This window comes from Scophthalmus maximus, chromosome 4, assembly GCF_022379125.1.
Source record: "Scophthalmus maximus strain ysfricsl-2021 chromosome 4, ASM2237912v1, whole genome shotgun sequence".
Taxonomy (NCBI): Eukaryota; Metazoa; Chordata; class Actinopteri; order Pleuronectiformes; family Scophthalmidae; genus Scophthalmus; species Scophthalmus maximus.
The window spans coordinates 28,595,628-28,611,467 of NC_061518.1; the positions used below are offsets into that span (position 1 = coordinate 28,595,628).

Below are 15,840 nucleotides of genomic sequence, written 5' to 3' on the forward strand. Positions count from 1 at the left end.
CAAGCCTCCTTCTATTCAATCTTTTACCTAAAAATTTTTTTTAAAAATTTGTAGAATCATTACCTTTATCGTTTGAAAATATATTGTACAGAGCTTCAGCACAAAGCTCAAGAGCCAAAATATAACATTATGTATGTGTATACAGTACATATCTCTGTAAACATACTACTGTGTATATATGTATGTATATAAATATATATATATATATATATATATATATATATATATATATATATATATATACACACACACACACATACACATGTGTTTATGCTGACTTAAACAATTCTCACATACCTCTTGTAGTCATCAACAAAATTTTGGTTTAATTTCTCCAGATATTTGCTCTGAGATTTCTGCATTAGATGTGAACAGAAGTTAATTTCTGTTTCTTGTGGCATTGAATAGACAACAGTATCTGTGTTAGTATTGATAATCCACAAGAAATATTCCCATAGAGCTGGGGATAAGTATTGCCAGCGAAAAGTAATTTTAAATGACACTTTAAAATGATTGAAAATGTTAATTCTGGTGTATGTTAGCTTGTTTGGGGGAAAAAAAACATTCATTTGTATTGGTCTCATTATTACTTGAAAAACCTACCTTATTTTGGCTCATTTTTAGGATACCAAAATTTGCTTCTATACTCAAATTACACTGAAAACAAATATTTTCCACAATTTCTGAAAGATATTTCACCAGTTTCAAGAAAATTAAATATTTAGAGCTTTTGAGACCAAACTGCTCTTAAACATGACTTGTTTTTGGAGGTATTACACATCAAGTCGCCGTTGACAGGCTACAGAGGGGAGTGGTCCACATCTCAACTGGGCCCAAGTTAACCTCAGCTCAATCCCATTACTGCAACACATACACAAATTCAGCTAGAGGCACGAAAACAAACACACACAGGTGCAGCAACAGCAATGTGTAATAGCACATTGAACACAGAGCAAGTGTTAAATAGAGGGGGAAAATATCCAGCAGGCAAGAAATATTTGGTTGCAACTTGTGTTTTGAATTCATTTTGATTTTGTAAACTTTTATTTTGGCACGATAAACTGCAGATGGTAGTCACATTTAGCAGTTAACAAAATTTGCATTGCCTCAAAATGGCATACACTACATGACCTGAAAAAAGCTCTCATGGTTACTGAGGAGGTGAATTAATCGCTGTAATACTGCTATGCAAAGTTAAAGGGCATAGATGGAAATGGACCAGGGACAGTGGAAGTACTGCTGGGCCCACATTGAAAGGCGAGGAGGACAAATCTGTTACGCAACATACCAAAGTATTGCACTATTACAGAGGGCTGAAAGCCTTGCATAACTCAACAATTCAACCCACCCATCACATTCACTGTACATTAACAAGCCTGCAGAGCTGTTCCTCATCACTTAGGAGCTGAAAAACCCAGTTCTGACAAGTGGCCCCCATACTTTCTCTGGTACGTTGCAGAAATCTAGTACCACTCACAGAGGGCACAATGGATAATTTCAGTCCCACCTGTGTGATGTATGTAGGCGACACTATTCAGCAGAGGACCCAGTTGATCTGTAGAGGTGGTGCACTTGCTCAACTTCCTCCACAGAGCTGTATTTGTGTCTGGAACGACTTGAATCGTTAGGGCTATTTTTAAATGCATGGAGCCTTTTCTGCAACAGTTTGCTAAAAAAAATGCAGTGTTTAGGACAGATTGATTTTTACCACTGATAGAAGAAAACATGCTAAACCTCCCTTTTATGAGTTAAAATAGGAATACTTATGCCTCAGTCTATCTTACATCAGAAACTGTTTCATCTTGATATTCTTTGGTCCTGCTTCTGCCCTGAAGGAATCTGAATCTGATAAAGCCAATGTTACAAATTGGAGTCTTTAAAATTGCATTTCAAGATGGTATGGAGACAAAAAAACAAAAAAACATTTTGAGATAGGTGAGATCAGATGATCAAATGGGTTAAAACAGTCAAACAGGGGGAGTGGCTGGACACGTGAGATATGCTCCGCAACTATAGAACTAAACCACAGCTTTTCCTCACTTTCCGACATGCCTCCAAAACTTGCGGGCAAGAGGGTGGACAAAACTTTGCTGAAAGGACCAACATCAAACTCAAATTTTAAGGAAGAAAAGAATGGCGAGCTAAAGCTAGCTAAAACCCACGAGGCCAACATTAGCCCTGCCGAAGCAGAGATGGACACTGCAGCACTGGTTGCGCCTGACAAACCTTCGCCCTTGGATCTGCTTTGCGCAATCACTAATTTGAATAAAAATCTCGACGATAGATTTGCTAATCTGTCAACCCAAATCCAAAAACTGCAATCCAATGTCACGGAAACCAGAACACGCCTCCAGTCACTTGAAACCAGTGTCAATGTTCACGATAGCCGGATTGATGAACTGGAATCATTATGCACCTCCCTCCAGGCAGACAACAAGTATACAAAAACAAAGCTGGAAGACCTGGAATCCAGATCCAGACGCCAGAACATCCGAATCGTCGGGATCCCCGAGGGTGCCGAGGGAGGTCAGCCTACCGACTTTATCGCGGAGCTGATACCGACCGGGCTGGGCAAGGAGCACTTCGGGGCGAACTTCAAAGTTGACCGCACTCACCGGTCCCTTGCGGCCAAACCCTCCAACGGTGCCCCCCCGAGACCGTTCATCGCCAGGCTGCACTATCCATAATCCCGAGACCTCATTTTACGGCTGGCCAGTGAGAACCACCCTATTCACTTTAACAACAAAAGGATTTCCTTCTTCCCGGACCTGACCCAAGAGACTATGCACCAACGTAAACAGTTTGACTCGGTCCGTGAGAGATGCAAAGCAGCTAAAATTCGCTATGGATTTCTCCACCCTGCTCGCTTCAGGATGACGGTGGGCGGTGTGTCCCGTACCTTCTCGGACCCAGCAGAGGCCAAACTTTTTATTGCGTCTCTAGGTGAGCCTCAGTAATAGACTGCGTCCAGGTGCTCTCTCTGGAGAGACGGATATAATTCACTTTATGCCCTCGAGTGTGAAATCCGAGTGGGTTACTGTGAAGTTTTAGGTCGTGAAGGTGGAAGCTATAAATACTATTAGCTATTAGTCTCCAGGAAGGTTGAAACACACATATGTTGCTATATTCATTCAATAACTCCTGGAGCTGAAAGGTTTCTGTGTTACCACCTAATGTTATACTGTCATGCGGTGTTACTTTAGGTTAGGCTCTTAGTGTATACCAGTCACCCTATGACTGTTATTCTGGTAAGGTACTACATTTGGGGTAGTTACCTAGCTATGGTGGGGTTGTTGGTTTGTGTTCTTCTTTTTTTTTTCTTTTTTTCTTTAGGATTTCATGGCAACATCTATTTTCTACATAAAATGTTTGGCAATGCCCTGTAAGATCTCAGCTAGTCAGGCACATTGGGAGGGATATAAAATTGTGAGCTGGAATGTGAGAGGCTTGGGCAGTATTATGAAACGATCCAAAGTTTTTTCACACTTAAAGTCCCTGTTAGCGAACATACTGTTCTTGCAAGAAACACACGTGAAACCAACATTTAGGGATAAACTAAAAGTCAACTGGGTAGATCAGATATATCAGGCTGATTTCAATGCCAAAGCAAGGGGAGTAGCAATATTGTTCAGGAAAATATTCCTTTTATCCACGCATATACATTTTCCGACCCCGAAGGAAGGTTTCTTATAGTAACTGGCTCTTTAAACTCTGTACCAATTGCATTTGTTAATATTTACGGCCCAAATTTTGATAGCCCAAGCTTTTTTCAAAGAGTCTTCAACAACAAACCAAATATTTCTCACAATATGGTAATCGGTGGAGACTTTAACTGTATATTGGTCCTTCTTTTAGATAAACAATTTCCGAAAAAATGCCTGCACTCAAACTCAAGCATCTGTCTGAAAACACTGATGGAGAGCTCAAACCTAGCGGACATATGGAGGCTTGCACATCCAACTGACAGGGATTATTCATTTTTCTCTCCAGTTCACAAAGCATATTCTCATATAGACTATTTCCTGCTAGATTCCAAATTGATATCACTCACGGATAAAATATTCTACCACCCCATTGTAATATCAGACCATGCTCCACTTTCCATGATGCTAAAAGTTGGTGAACAGGCACTAAAAAAAAGACGATGGCAGTTTGATGCAATGCTGTTAAAGTATACTGAATTCAGAATGTATTTGGACAAGCACATCTCCTACTTTATTTCCGAGAACAATATTGGCAACGTCAACGACTCAGTTCTGTGGGAAGCATTGAAGGCAGTTATTAGGGGCCATATGATATCATATGTTGCTAATAAAAAGAGTAAAGACAATTTCCGTCTTGAAAAAATTAACCAAAACTTAATTTACCTCGAAAATGCATACAAAATGAACCCCTCTGATGCAGCTCTGGAGGGGATTTCCAAACTGAAATTTGAGTATAACAGCATTTTATCAAAATGTGTCGGTTCCTTGCTCCAGAAGGCGCAACAAAAATATTTTGAGCTTGGCGCCAAGCCGCACAGTCTGCTAGCGAGACAACTTAGACATGCACAAGCCTCCCGGGCCATCCACAGGATCAAAGATAAAACTGGCAAATTAATTACATCCCCTGAAGAGATTAATAAATGTTTTGCTAAATTTTATCAATAATTATATCAATCAAAGTGTGCCGCTAACCAAGAAACTCTCAATGAGTTCCTTACAAACTGCAGGCTCTCTAAACTGGATGCGGAGGCGGTACAGGCTCTAGATGTTGAGATTACTCTAGATGAAATCAAGACTGCTGTTATGCAATTCCCGAACTACAAACCTTCTGGCCCAGATGGGTTTAAAATAGAATTTTATAAATCATATCTACCTCGTATTGCTTCCTTACTCTTGCGGATGCTAAAACACTCCAAAGAAATCTCTATTCTGCCTAACTCGCTTTACCAGGCCAATATAGCTGTATTACTTAAAAAAGATAGAGACCATTTGAATATGTCTTCCTATCGCCCTATATCCTTGCTCCAGATGGAAACGAAAATCTTTACTAAAGTGATGTCCAACAGACTGTGCAATCACATTCACAAACTAATACACCCGGACCAATCAGGATTCGTGCCTGGTCGGCATATTTATGCAAACTTATGCCTTCTCTTCAAAATTATGTATAACAAGCAAAAGGAAGACTGTGTCGTTATTGCCTTAGACGCAGGAAAGGCATTTGACCATATAGAATGGCAGTTTATGTTATCTACCCTAAACCGCTTCGGCTTTGGAAGCTCGTTCATAAACTGGATTACCATCATCTACTGTCAACCCCAAGCCTCCATTATCACCAATGGGGAAATATCGCAGCCTTTTAATTTACAAAGGGGTGTCAGGCAAGGCTGTTCTTGCTCTCCACACCTATTCAATCTGTGCATCAAAGTGCTTGCCTGTCTAATTGGGGCTAACCCAAATTATAAACCTATTCAACTCTATGGCAAAGACCACCACCTGTCACTTTTCGCAGCGGCATAACATTATACATATCGCACCCCAGAACAACGCTCCCCACCCTCCTGCATATAATTAAAGAATTTGGTAGCTTGTGGATACATTAATACATTAATTGGGAGAAAAGTGAATTGCTTCCAATATTAGATGAGACAGATTTTGAATTCTTACGTACAATGCCCTTTAAGATTGTGGATGATCAAATGAAATGCCTAGGTATCATTGCGACACAAAAATATAGTAGTCTGTTAAAGTCCAACTGGGATACTAAGACTCAGCAGTTGCGTCATAACATTGACTTCTCGAATACATTACCAATTTCTTTAATAGGTCTCGTTAATGCGATAAAATTGCTGACGCTGCTCAGATTCCTCTACATTTTTCAGTGCCTTCCGGTTTATATACAAATATATTACTTCAAGAAACTGGACTCCATCATCTCGTCATTTGTCTGGAGCAATAAAGAGGACAGAATATAGAAAAACTACTTATGTAAGGATAAGGTTAGGGGTGGTTTGGGTCTTCCTCAATTTCGCCTTCATTACTGGGCTGCAAATTTGAGAGTGTTCTCCCTCTGCCTATCACAAGACTCCACTTTAACAATGACAGGCTCTTGGCTCCAGATTGAACGGGAAGCATGTGGACCTACATCCCTCTTAGTACCAGCCCTGTTTTTCTGAACTCTATTCGAATATGGAGGCAAATCAAAACCTTTCTCAAGTTGCCCAAGGTCTACCTAGATAGTCCTATTGTCAAAAACCATGCCTTTTCTCTGGGTTTAAATGATCCAACTTTTTTATGCCTGGAAAGATAAAAATATAGTCACAATTGGTGACCTATATATTGGAAGAAAATTTGCATCTTTTCACCAACTGCGACAGTCTCATTCCCTAACAGCATCACATTTTTTCCGATACCTCCAAATAAGAAATTATGTTAGAGCTCATCTCCTGGGCTACGAAAACAAACCTATAAACACTAATCTCACGTGCCTTATTCGTCACAATGCTAACAGGAAGGGGTCAATCTTGTTTCTAAACTCAATTTTGCTAGCCCATGTAAGCCTATCTGATACTAAAATAAAGAAGGCTTGGGAAGAAGAAATGGGAGCCAAAATCACCGATGATACCTGGAGTGCAATTCTTGCAATGATATCCAAAGGTTCCATAAACGCCAGACGTTGGCTTATACAATTCAAGATTGTGCACAGTTTCCACTTTAAAAAATTGAGACTCCATACTATATACCCTAACGTCTCCCCCCTGTGTGCTAAGTGTAAACAGGACACAGGTATGCTACTCCGTCAGCTGTGGCTTTGCCCTACGCTCCACGCCTTCTGGTCACTAATATTTGACTACATCTCAAAGGCTTATGACAAACCTATTAGACCAGATAATTTTCTTGCCTTGTTCGGCCTATCGGTGACTTCCAGACTGGATAACCACATTGTCCAGGCCATCTTACTTTGTACATTGCTAGCGAAACGCCTAATTTTACAACAATGGAAATCTGAATCTATCCCCACATTCCACCAATGTTTGAGAGAACCGACGTCTCCAGTCAGTGGTCCGATCAACACGTTCCCCGTCGGTGGTCCGACTGTCGCCTGCTCCACGTCTCCAGTCAGTGGGCCGATCGACTTTTCGGTGGTCCAGCCGAACTCTGCTCCACCTCGCCAGTTGATGGGCTGACGCCTGCTCCACGTCTCCAGTCGGTGGTCCGACCTTCGCCTGCTCCACGTCTCCAGTCGGTGTGCCGATCGACAGGTTCCCAGTCGGTGGTCCGACCTTCGCCTGCTCCACATCGCCAGTCGGTGGGCCGATCGACACGTCCCCCGTCGGTGGTCCGACCGTCGCCTGCTCCACGTCGCCAGTCGGTGGGCCGATCGACTCGCCGCTCGTCGGTGGTCTGACCGTCGCCTGCTCCACGTCGCCAGTCAGTGGGCCGATACACGCTGCTCGTCGGTGGTCCAGCCGAACTCTGCTCCACGTCGCCAGTCGGTGGGCCGATCAATGCACGGCTCGTCGGTCAACCAGCCGAACTCTACTCCTTCTCGCCAGTTGGTGGGCTGATCGACGCGTCCCTCGTGGGTGGTCCCCCAGAGCTGCTATGCCTGTCTGCCCGGCCTCCTGGCCGTCCCTCAGAGCTGTCATGCCTGCCTGGCCGTCCCCCAGAGCTGTCATGCCAGCCTACCCGGCCTCCGGGCCGTCCCCCAGAGCTGTCATGCCTGCCTACCCGGCCTCCGGGCCGTCCCCCAGAACTGTCATGCCTGCCTACCCGGCCTCCGGGCCGTCCCCCAGAACTGTTATGCCTGCCTACCCAGCCTCCGGCCCGTCCCCCAGAACTGTTATGCCTGCCTACCAGGTCCGGGATGTTCCCCAGAGCTCCTACGCCTGCTGAACCCCCCCAACAAGACCCCTGTCCAGTTCCCCAGTGACATTTTTTTTCGGATCTGTCCTGGCCCCCTTCCACCCAACCTGCTCTCCTTTGACTCGAACATAAAACAAGTCACAGCCTTCTTTCACCTGCGCAATATTAAGAACGAAACATCCTATCTCAAAAGGATGCTGAAAAACGAGTCCATGCATTTGTTACTTCTAAACTGGACTACTGTAATTCATTACTGCTAGGATGCCCCAATAAGTCTGTGAAAAGCCTTCAGTTAATCCAAAATGCTGCAGCACGAGTTCTGACAGGAACTAGAAAAAGAGATCATATTTATCCAGTGTTAGCATCTCTGCATTGGCTTCCTGTAAAATTCTGAATAGAATTAAAATCCTGCTTCTCACCTACAAAGCCCTTAATAATCAGGCTCCTTCATATCTTACACAGCTCATTGTTCCATATTATCCCAATAGATCACTTCGCTATGCAATGTCATTGCATCTGTAAGTGTCAGTATTATTATTGAAATCATAAGAATTAGTCTGATAGAGCTTAAAGCAGTGGTTATACAACGGTTATGTCTCTTTTCTCTCTCTCTTATCTCTTCCTCTCTCCCCCTCTTTCTGCCCACCTCTCATCTCTCACATATAGGTCTCGACCTCACAATGTAAAGCACCTTAAGATAATGTATGTTGTGATTTGGCGCTATGATTGAATTGAATTACAAATCCACTTTTAATGCTAATTCTGTAGAAATCGGCGCCAGGGTTTTGAAAGAAGACATGAAAATGACATAATGCTGCACTGGCATCAAACAAAATAGGCTGAAATTATCCTATTATACTTGCAGATTTTTTTTTCACTTATATTAAACATAGACTGTAAATTAAAATAGACATTGTCACTGGGTCCAGAAATTGAAGTCAATGCACCTGAAGCGGGTATTCTCTGGAATCACCAGCAAAGGGCGACTCACTTGTTGCAAAAGAAGTCAGTTTCTAGTGTCTATGAGAAGATGACTCTACTCTCAATCGCTAGTTACAACTCTTCTTCAAGTCAGCATGATGTTCATTTTGTAAATTGTTGTCTCATTTAGAGTAACATAGATGATAAATCATAGTTTGTACTGTCCAATTGATGCATGGTTGCAGGTAGAGGTTGGCATGCATGTGCCATGCTATGTGTTACCCACAGACTGACAGGTGTGCATACAGTGTTTGTGTCTCTGAAAGTCGCCACTGTGTGGGAATGTGGTGGAAATTAGCGTGTCAGCCTGGGTGTCATGTTTAAATCAAGAGCCAGATGTTAGGGAGTTTTTTCTTTTGTCCCCCTGAAGGGGGCTGAAAGGCCAAATCTACCAGGAACCACAGTCAGGTGATGACTGTGGATTATTCTCTTTAATCAACATCTCTTACACCAAACATAGTCAACTGATCCAATGTTAATATAGAATATTGATTGGTGCAGCTTAAATGATAGAACAACATACCTGTGTTCCCACGTCTATGTACACTGTTAACAGAACTGACAGAAGAAAAGGTCAAAATTACAAAAATATTCACATTGTAATAAAAAAATCAGCTGATTGCTTTCCTGAAAGTTAGATTTGCTCTGAGCCAGCACTCAGGGAATCAGTGGATGTGTACACTTTACTGTAACAATCCCAAACATTGAAACTGACCCCTCTGAACAACACTGTGGCTGATCCCACCACATGTTCCAGAGAGAGGGGTCTTTCTGGGGCACTGACACTGGATCCCATCTCGAGGTCCTGGGATGGGAATGAGGGCTGACCAAGGGGGGCGCGCAAGGCTAAGGCAGAGGGGGTGGTTACCATTCAGCGCAGCAGCCAGATGGACAGCAGATGACTTTTGTTCTTGCAAATACTCTGCAGGCCAAGGAAGGAAGTGGAGGTGGAGAGAAGTAAAAGCAGAGGGAAAGAGTGACGGGGGCAGGAAAAGAGAGGAGAGTGAAAAGTGAAAGTTTTTGCTTTTTAGGCACAATTTTCTCCTCCTGTTGACCATGGCATGTTTATCAAAAGAATATTTGTGCCCCAATATTTCCTACCATGGAGAAAATCCCATGTGCTCTATATAGTTAGTACATCCATTTTACTTGAGAAGTTTATGCTATTAAGAAACACACCAGAAAACATTCAATCCTGTGGTGCCCCAGAACAAAGTCCTACAGCATTAATTGAGCAATGTACAACAATTACACTGATTTTAAAAATCCTCCGGCTTCACCACAGCGGGTCTACCAGCACAAGGAATAGGAACTCCTCCCATTCTGCCCCCTGCTGCTAGAAATCAGTCCTTCACTGCTTCTAATAACGGCTCTGCTGCAGGCCTGTACTGCCCTCTGGTGGTGTACAATACCAGTGACAAACTCCTCATGAGGTTCTCAGCTCACCTCAGTGTTGATCCTGGTGAACAGAATATGCCATATATGTGCTGTGACAGTTGACATTATTTAACAAGTTACTATATGTAAAAAGTAAGTTATTATAATGCTTCTTGTTTAAAAGCAAAGCTTTTGAGTTAATGATTCCCACGGTTGTGATTGTCATAAATATTTACTGTTGCTGATTCTGGTCAGTGGAAGTCAGTGATTTGAGTGTTGCATGCCTCATAAGGCTGCTCAGTGGTGGAGGGTAACTATTGGGGGCATGTCCGGGATTGAACGTCCATGAGGTCTTAGGAATTGTGTAAATTTATCTCCAAAGGCCTTTGTTTTAATATAGTGGTCATCTATTTTGTTAGTTCTTGTGGGATTATTGTTGCTTTTAACTGGGTGCTGGATTACTTTAGTGACTTAATTTTTGTTTTCAGATCACCCTGACATTGGGCATTGGGCAGACTCGGGTCTTGCCACATTTTTGTTTTGCCTTTTTTTAATTTCAGTGGTATACCTGAGGCCTGTACTATGAAGCAGGATTTGTGGATATCAAGGTTACTTCAGGTTTAACTCTGGGTTTTCCGTGCTAGGAAGCTGGTTCACGTCTTAAACCACCATGGTAACTGGTGCTGAACGGCTAACCTGCAACAGAGCAGGTGTAATTTCAAGAAAAGAGATCAAAATCTGTCAACGGCCACATACTGACCAATCGGATCACTGGAAACCAGAGTAATAATTCAATCAGGACCCTGAAGAGTTTAAAGTAACATGTAAAATAATAAAGTGTAGCAGATATTTATGAATGAGTGGAATCATCCAAACTTTTCATGTGTCAACTCTGGTTTTAAAAGAGTTTTTAACAGGGGGAGAGTTTGTCACAATAAATAAAGACATTAGACTCATTAATATTAAAACTTCATTTGAATTAAACAAAGATTATTTGATTCCCGAAAGAATTACTGACAGTGTTTTCTTATTCTATAACTGCAGCTCGGAACAACACGAGGAGACTGTGTCAATAAATAGTAATAAAAACGTAATCTTTTATTTATAATTAGAAATATTATCCACACACTGATCAATGTATTCAATGATCATGACTGTTAATATTAAAAACTTTATTCATGGTTCTGACAATGTGACTTGTAATAAACGACTCCGCCTCTTCCACATAGAGCTTGTAACTAGGTAGGAAAACCGAGGGTTGACTGAGAGTACGTTCAAATTGGCAATTTTGCTTGGGAAGTTTCCTAAATCCTGAAATGACCTGGAAGATTTCATCAGCAGCCATGATAAGAACTGTTTGGATTCTTTAAATGTTTAGGAAAGGATGCTTCAATGCTTCCTTTCCTATCTCCTTTAGCATAGGGTACACTGGAGCTTCCTATGCGAAAGGACAAGAGAATTAAACTGCGAGCAGCGATGATCGGGCCCGAGCACTCTCGCCCCCGGGGACGCGCGGGTCGCCGCTCTCGACGCGTCCGCTGAGTTTCGCGGCGGCTGGTCGGGACGCGGAGATTTCTCTTCCCCGTGTCCTCACTTTGAATAGACCGACTTCAGGATGGAGATACGTTCGCCGCTGATGTTTTGTACGCGGGGGTGGCTTGGTTTTTTTGTATTATAGGGGGCGCTCTGGAGCCGTTTTGCAACAGCCGAACTCTAAACTCGTATCGGATCGAACCTGTCCATGTTTGTAATGAGTGTGTTGTGTTTCGTGCCTGTCGAAGCCTCCCTGTCCCAGTAAAAAACACCTCCCGTTTGGTGGCGAATCGCGCTTCGCCACGGCTGTGGCGAAAGGCGCGGCCGTGGCGAATGTCCAATATTGACATGGTAATGTCAATGAGGGCGGGACAGTTATCATTCCTGCGCACCTCGTGATTGGACCCTAATAATAATAATAATAATAATAATAATAATCCTTACGGAAACAAAAGGGCCTTGCACCTCGGTGCATTGAGGCCCCTGGTGCATGCATGCCCCAGGGTCCGCGCACCTCGTGCTCGGGCCCCAAATAGACGCCCCACAATTCCCAGACCAAGAAGAGACACACGTCATCCTATGAGTTAATGTTGTCTATGAAGCATTTACATCTAGTGTCAAACGGTGACGTGGATAAATATGAGTGCTCAAAACGAAGCAGAAAATTACCTTTCACCCTCTTCTCCTCCCGGAGTTGACGTCAGCATTGAAGAGCCACACCGATGTTTACTCTGTTCACTCCTCCTCGTAGTATCCAACCTCTTTTAGTCCGTAGCCGTCTCTACTGCTCTTTCTGTTGCGACCGAAACTGTTGTAGGCACTTTCTCTGCCGTTCTGCAACTCTTTTCTTCTTTAGTTCATTGCAGCAACTCGTCTGCTAACTGTAGCTCTAGCTCCGTAGCTTTAGCTCCATAGCTCCGTAGCACTTCAGCCTCTGCTCCGGTTGTTTGCCGACGCCGTGCAGGAGACTGGTCACGCGCCGGACTATGTTGTGAACGAGCAGAGTGCGTGCAGGCAGGAGAAAGCCGGTTCATCCAATCACTTTCTTCGGACCGAACTTTCTGATTGGTCGTGGTTTTTATAGTCCTGCCATGGTCACAGATGAGGGATGGTTTTTGTTTCAGTGTCAGATCATTCAATGTATTCATCGCTATCGGTGTGTTACAAGTTTTTCAAGTAATATGACAGAAAGCACTTCTCCCCCCTTAAAACGCTTACCCCACCTTTAACTAAATCATAAAGTTCCTCCTCAAATAATGCACCTCCTGGGTCCATTCTGGTCCGTTCGTACTGTTAGTAATTTAATAAATAAATTAAAACTTATAATCACTGCGGTAAGAGACACAAGTCAAAACACCAAACACACAGGAGAACAGGAAGTGACAACACACGAGGAAGGAAACCACAAAGTTAAACAGGTAATAGAAAACTAAATACAAGAAACACAAAATCAACTTAACACAGGTACACAAGGAATTTTAAATGAATAAATCAAAGTTCAAAAGAAGTAATTAAAAACATGAATCACAGACCATAAAGAAAAACATAGACTTCTCATGAGTCGCCAGAGATCCATGGGGCAAAATCATGACAGCAGGACACACAAGGATGAAGGATGGAGGAGGCAGCAGACCCGGGTTCTCCTCAGCCCAAAGGCTGAACTACCAAAGTGCAGAGCCTACCCTCTAGGGTGACAGGGGGAAGTTTCAGAAAATGCAGCATGAAAAGAGCATCATCCATGATGAAGATGTTCAAATCGTTTATGCTGATGTTGATGTTTGATTGCTGTTGTTAGTTTTGTATACATTTATTTTATTTATTTACATGGATGAGAAAGACATTCAAAATAAATTGCCCCTTTTTCATTTTTAAAGTATCCTGAAGTCCTGAAGTCCTGGTTAGTGAATCACCCTCTGCCCAATTTTAGCTATATGGTGTATTTACACCATATAGCTAAAATTGGGCAGAGGCTATACGACAGTTACTGAAAGAAAGGATCAATAAACTACTGACAGTTTGCAAAATGGCCAACAGAGTTCACGGTGAGTGATTAAAGAAAGAATCAATGAATGTTATTCAGTTTTATCGTTATAGATATCTTCTATTTATTTGACAAATAGGCCGCACTTAGAGGTATCCTAATCCTGTTAGTTTTTGTCCTCGGTTGTTGTCTAGATATTTTCGACGCTTTAGAAGTCATTATTTTTCTCCACCGCGGTTTCCTCCGCACGAGCAGCTGTCGGCCAACAGGTTTTAAGAAGTGGCGACATCTCTGCAATTCAGGAAACCATCCGCTCCTCTGCCGTTCGAAAGGTTACACAAGACCACGTCAGTTGCACTTCCGGTCCGTACTTTCAAAATAAAGCCGAAACGGAACAGTGGCACACGATCTCTTGACAGTTACAAAACCTTGTAAACATTTAGTAGGCCTACTATATATGAAATGAATCTTTAATCTAAAGAATAATAATTGTTTACAGGCCTTTCTCTTATAATAATGAGTCCATAGATTGTATTATGTTGGTATTCTAACCATATTGTAGGAATCAGTAAAACCATAGCAATATATACGAATAGCAAGTTTAAAAAACTTTGAGAATAAAGTCACAATATTATGAGAATTAAGTCGTAATTTTTACGAGAATGAAGTTGGAATATTATTAGATTAAAGTCGTCAATCTGGTCTCTGTTTTTTTTTTTTCAATGAAGAAATGTCAGAAGAGCAGTCCCCTACATAAAATGAGGAAATTGTGAAGCTATACGTCAGTCTAGGTTTCTCAAATAAGGAGATAATTCATCTTTGGCACACCAGCACCAGTTATCATCAGTAGCAGGACTTTGAAAAAGACTCACGCCTATTTCCTGGGTTGCTGTTTATTTCCGTGATATAATATTAAATAAAATGTAAATTTTTGTTGTAAAATCACAACTTTATTCTTATAATATTACGACTTTACTAAAATTAAGACTTTATTCTCGAAGTCTCACTTTTATATTATTTCCTTAATGTGGCCCTAAAACTCCGTCGTACTACGAACAATGTGAAAAGGCGGAGTTTTGCCAAATTGCAATGTTTGATTAGGCACTTTTATTTTTAAAGACAATAAAACCCCTTCCGGTCTCGTTGCCGCTGCAGTCTTAACTGATGAGTGCGGTGTTGTGGATTCGGCTGGCACTTCGCGTCTTTATTCCCAGTTCAGTCAGCGTTTTTACGGGAACGTTTCCTCCAGACGTGAAAAACGAAACACGATGTCTGTGGCCGGGCTGAAGAAACAGTTCCACAAAGCCAGTCAGGTATGGAGAGACTTCCTATTGCTCATGTAACGGTGATCGGAATCAGGTAATAGGAATAATAAAACTTTAAATTCTAACATTTTTCTGTGGTGGACCGATGCAGATACCGCTTCGAGGCGTTTGGCGTCTTCCGGGAAACGTTACTTTTACCATCCTGACAAGTTCCTGTTGCGTGGAGACAGCGTCACCCCAGACTACGTTGAAATATCTGAAAAATCAATGTAGTCTCGCACATTATATGAACACTTGTTCACGGCTTGACATGACTCGAGAGGGCTGATCACACACTGAACTCGCGTGGATCTTTCGGCGCTGCTATTGACGTCGAAGGTCTTCCTGGTTCTCGTATAGTACTATAGTAAATAGTAAAATACACCTTTTCAGAAACTCAACATGTATCTGTGGTATTGGGCAGAGCCAGTCCTAACCTATATGGGGTCCTATAAGCATAATGTGAATACCTCTACTGAACCGAAGGCTTGTTTAACGACTGTCTAGCCGGTGAATGTTTATGGTAAAAGATTGAAACTAGTCATTCATCTATTTTTTGTGAGATTGCCTTTATCTTTAACTTTACACGATACTGACTTTTCCATCAACTGTCTGTCTGACTCTGGCCGTATCATGCATGTAGTGACATTAGCCACTTAGTTCACTCATGCCTTGGGCCGGCCCTGGCAGTAGGTATTGAGACTGACAAGCTAGTGAGCATAGCGGCATATGTTATGTGCAGATGTCCCATCATCCGTGTGTTTGTTCCCCTGCTTTGTTGTGGGATCGTTACATAACAATCGTTACATAACAA

At 42.3% G+C, this 15,840-nt stretch overlaps 1 protein-coding gene across 3 annotated transcripts in view; it reads left to right on the forward strand.

Annotated features, from left to right (window-relative positions):
* Positions 1–14,856: 14,856 nt before the first annotated feature.
* The window catches only part of sh3gl3a (SH3-domain GRB2-like 3a), a 45,229-nt gene continuing 44,245 nt past the window's right edge, over positions 14,857–15,840 (forward strand). For all 3 annotated transcript variants that reach the window (XM_035628549.2, XM_035628550.2, XM_035628551.2), the window contains exon 1: positions 14,857–15,035. In XM_035628549.2, the coding sequence (XP_035484442.1) occupies positions 14,991–15,035 (45 nt within the window). In that variant the 5' untranslated portion in view covers positions 14,857–14,990. The remainder of the gene's footprint in view (positions 15,036–15,840) is intronic.